This window comes from Octopus bimaculoides, chromosome 30, assembly GCF_001194135.2.
Source record: "Octopus bimaculoides isolate UCB-OBI-ISO-001 chromosome 30, ASM119413v2, whole genome shotgun sequence".
Classification (NCBI taxonomy): domain Eukaryota; kingdom Metazoa; phylum Mollusca; class Cephalopoda; order Octopoda; family Octopodidae; genus Octopus; species Octopus bimaculoides.
The window spans coordinates 2,591,464-2,594,283 of NC_069010.1; the positions used below are offsets into that span (position 1 = coordinate 2,591,464).

The following is a 2,820-nucleotide window of genomic DNA, read 5'->3' on the forward strand; positions in this document are numbered from 1 at the left end:
AAATATACAGTGCGTGTGTTTTTATTGGCTAAACTGGCAATATGACCATCCCCAAGTACAACAATATATATATATATATATATATATATATATACATACACAAAATAAAATTCAGAAAATGGAGATGTAGCATTGATATAATTTATTAACTGCAAAACAACCTATAACCCACTGGCCCAGATTTATACCAATATTAGCAACTAAATGATATTCATGTTGAGATGATTTGGAAACATAACACCTAATAACCTAACAGTATGTCTTTTCTACTCCTCTAATGGAGTAATTTCAGACCTTGTACCTATGATGGAAAGGATTATTATTATTATTATTATTATTATTATCATCATCATCATCATCATCATCACCACCACCATCACCATCATCATCATCATCATCATCATCATCATCATCATCATCATCATTATTATTATTATTATTATTATTATTAAGGTAGCGAGCGGGCAGAATTGTTAGCACACCAGACAAAATGCTTAGTAGCATTTTGTCTGTCTTTACATTCTGAGTTCAAATTCCACTGAGGTCGACTTTGCCTTTCATCCTTTCGGGGTCAATAAATAAAGTACCAGTGAAACACTGGCGGGGTCAATGTAATTGACTTAATCCACTCCTGCAAGCTGCCCTTGTGGCAAAAAATTTGAAATCATCATCATCATCATCATTATTATTATTAAGGGAGCAAGCCGGGTGAAGTGCTTTACAGCATTTCATCTGCCTTTACGTTCTGAGTTCAAATTCTGCCAAGGTCAACTTTGCCTTTCCTCTTTTTGAGAGTCGATAAATTAGGTACCAGTGAAACACTGGGGTCAGTGTACTTGACTAGTCCCTTCCCCGCAAATTTCTCATCTTGTGCCTTTTGTAGAAAGTATTCATCATCATCGTCATCATCGTCGTTTAACGTCTGCTTTCCATGCTAGCATGGGTTGGACGATTTGACTGAGGACTGGTGAAACCAGATGGCTACACCAGGCTCCAATCTGATTTGGCAGCGTTTCTACAGCTGGATGCCCTTCCTAACGCCAACCACTCAGAGTATTATTATTATTATTATTATTATTATTATTATTATTATCATTATTATTATTATTATCATCATGTAAGGCAGCAAGCTGGCAGAATCCTTAGCACACCAGGCGAAATGCTTAGTGGTATTTTGTCTGTCTTTGCGTTCTGAATTCAAATTCTGTCAATGTCAACTTTGCCTTTCATCCTTTGAGCACTGGGGGTCGATGTAATCGACTTACCCCCTTCCCCAAATTTACTGGCATAAAAGCGACGGTAGTGGTGATGTGGTGGTGTGCTCCGTTAATATTCTTTGATGCGGAAAAAGCAGTTGATTAAAAACCAAAATTTCCTCAATTCCAGGTGCAAAGACATTTCAACAATTACTCGAAGAAGAATTACAGAAAGAGGTACGTGGAATTTTTTTATTCTTTGCAATTGGGTGCCTATTGTGGTGGCAGCTTAAAAAATTCATTGTCATCATCATTATTGAGTGAGAGAGCAGCACACACCATCAAATTGACACTGCGGTACAAATATACGAAGCCCACTATACCCATCATGATTATCCATCTGACAAGAGTACATCAGGCACATGCATCACAACCATATGGGCACACCATGGTGATCTCATATCAATACAAACAGTGCATGACCTTGCAGGTAGAACTCAGAATTTTCTTTACGTCATGTTGCCCATCTTGCTCAAAAGGTTCCCGAATAAGGGTTGTTTCAGGATGTTGAATGAAACATGCATATTTCTGGGAGCGAATTATCCAAACCCCCAAAGAATTCCTCTCAACACATGGTTATGATGCTGCTCCCCAACTACTCCTGCTCATGATCAGAGATGCACATATCGTCAGCTACTAAGTGACATGACTGGTTAAGGTCAAGCAAACCGACAAGTAAATCTCTGATATTAAGCAGAGTATTTTTTATAGCCCATCTTTTACACTGAGATGAAACATGTACATGATAACACTTGTGTGTTTACGTCCCCCGTAACTTAGCGGTTCGGCAAAAGAGACAGATAGAATAAGTACTAGGCTTACAAAGAATAAGTCCTAGGGTCGATTTGCTCGACTAAAAGGCGGTGCTCCAGCATGGCCGCAGTCAAATGACTGAAACAAGTAAAAGAGTAAAGAGTAAAGAGTAGATAACCACAACCAAATATTTATTTGTGTGCTACCATTTTACATCAGATGTGTATACCTATATCATAACAACAACAATAATAATAATAATAATAATAATAGAAATAATAATGTTAATAAATAACATCATCTGATTGTATCTCTTTACAGAAGCCCTTCCCTTCATCTCTCCAAGCCAACCCAAAGAGGAATTTCCTGCGGCGTGGGGAAGGCATTGCACGGTTCAATCCACCGCCCAACGAGAAATCAATTCAGAGACATGTACAGAGAAGTAACAATCGATCAAAGTCCAGTTCTACTCCACACCGCACTTTGCCATTATTGCTAGAAGACCAAACTGTTCCTAAAAGACCTATCTCTCAGCCAGTCCTGTCTCGGAATAAATCAAAGGTAACCATTTCTTACTTCTTATACTCTTTTACTTGTTTCAGTCATTTGACTGTGGCCATGCTGGAGCACCGCCTTCAGTCGAGCAAATTGACCCCAGGACTTATTCTTTGTAAGCCTAGTACTTATTCTATCGGTCTCTTTTTTGCCGAGCCGCTAAGTTACGGGGACGTAAACACACCAGCATCGGTTGTCAAGCGATGCTGGGGAGACAAACACAGACACACAAACATATACACACACATACATATAT

The 2,820-nt window shown here is 38.7% G+C and overlaps 1 protein-coding gene across 1 annotated transcript in view; it reads left to right on the forward strand.

Annotated features, from left to right (window-relative positions):
- LOC106878593 (uncharacterized) overlaps positions 1-2,820 on the forward strand; it is a 16,688-nt gene that overhangs the window by 5,221 nt on the left and 8,647 nt on the right. The window contains exons 4-5 of the mRNA XM_052978066.1: positions 1,387-1,433; positions 2,331-2,570. Of these exons, the coding sequence (XP_052834026.1) occupies positions 1,387-1,433; positions 2,331-2,570 (287 nt within the window). The remainder of the gene's footprint in view (positions 1-1,386; positions 1,434-2,330; positions 2,571-2,820) is intronic.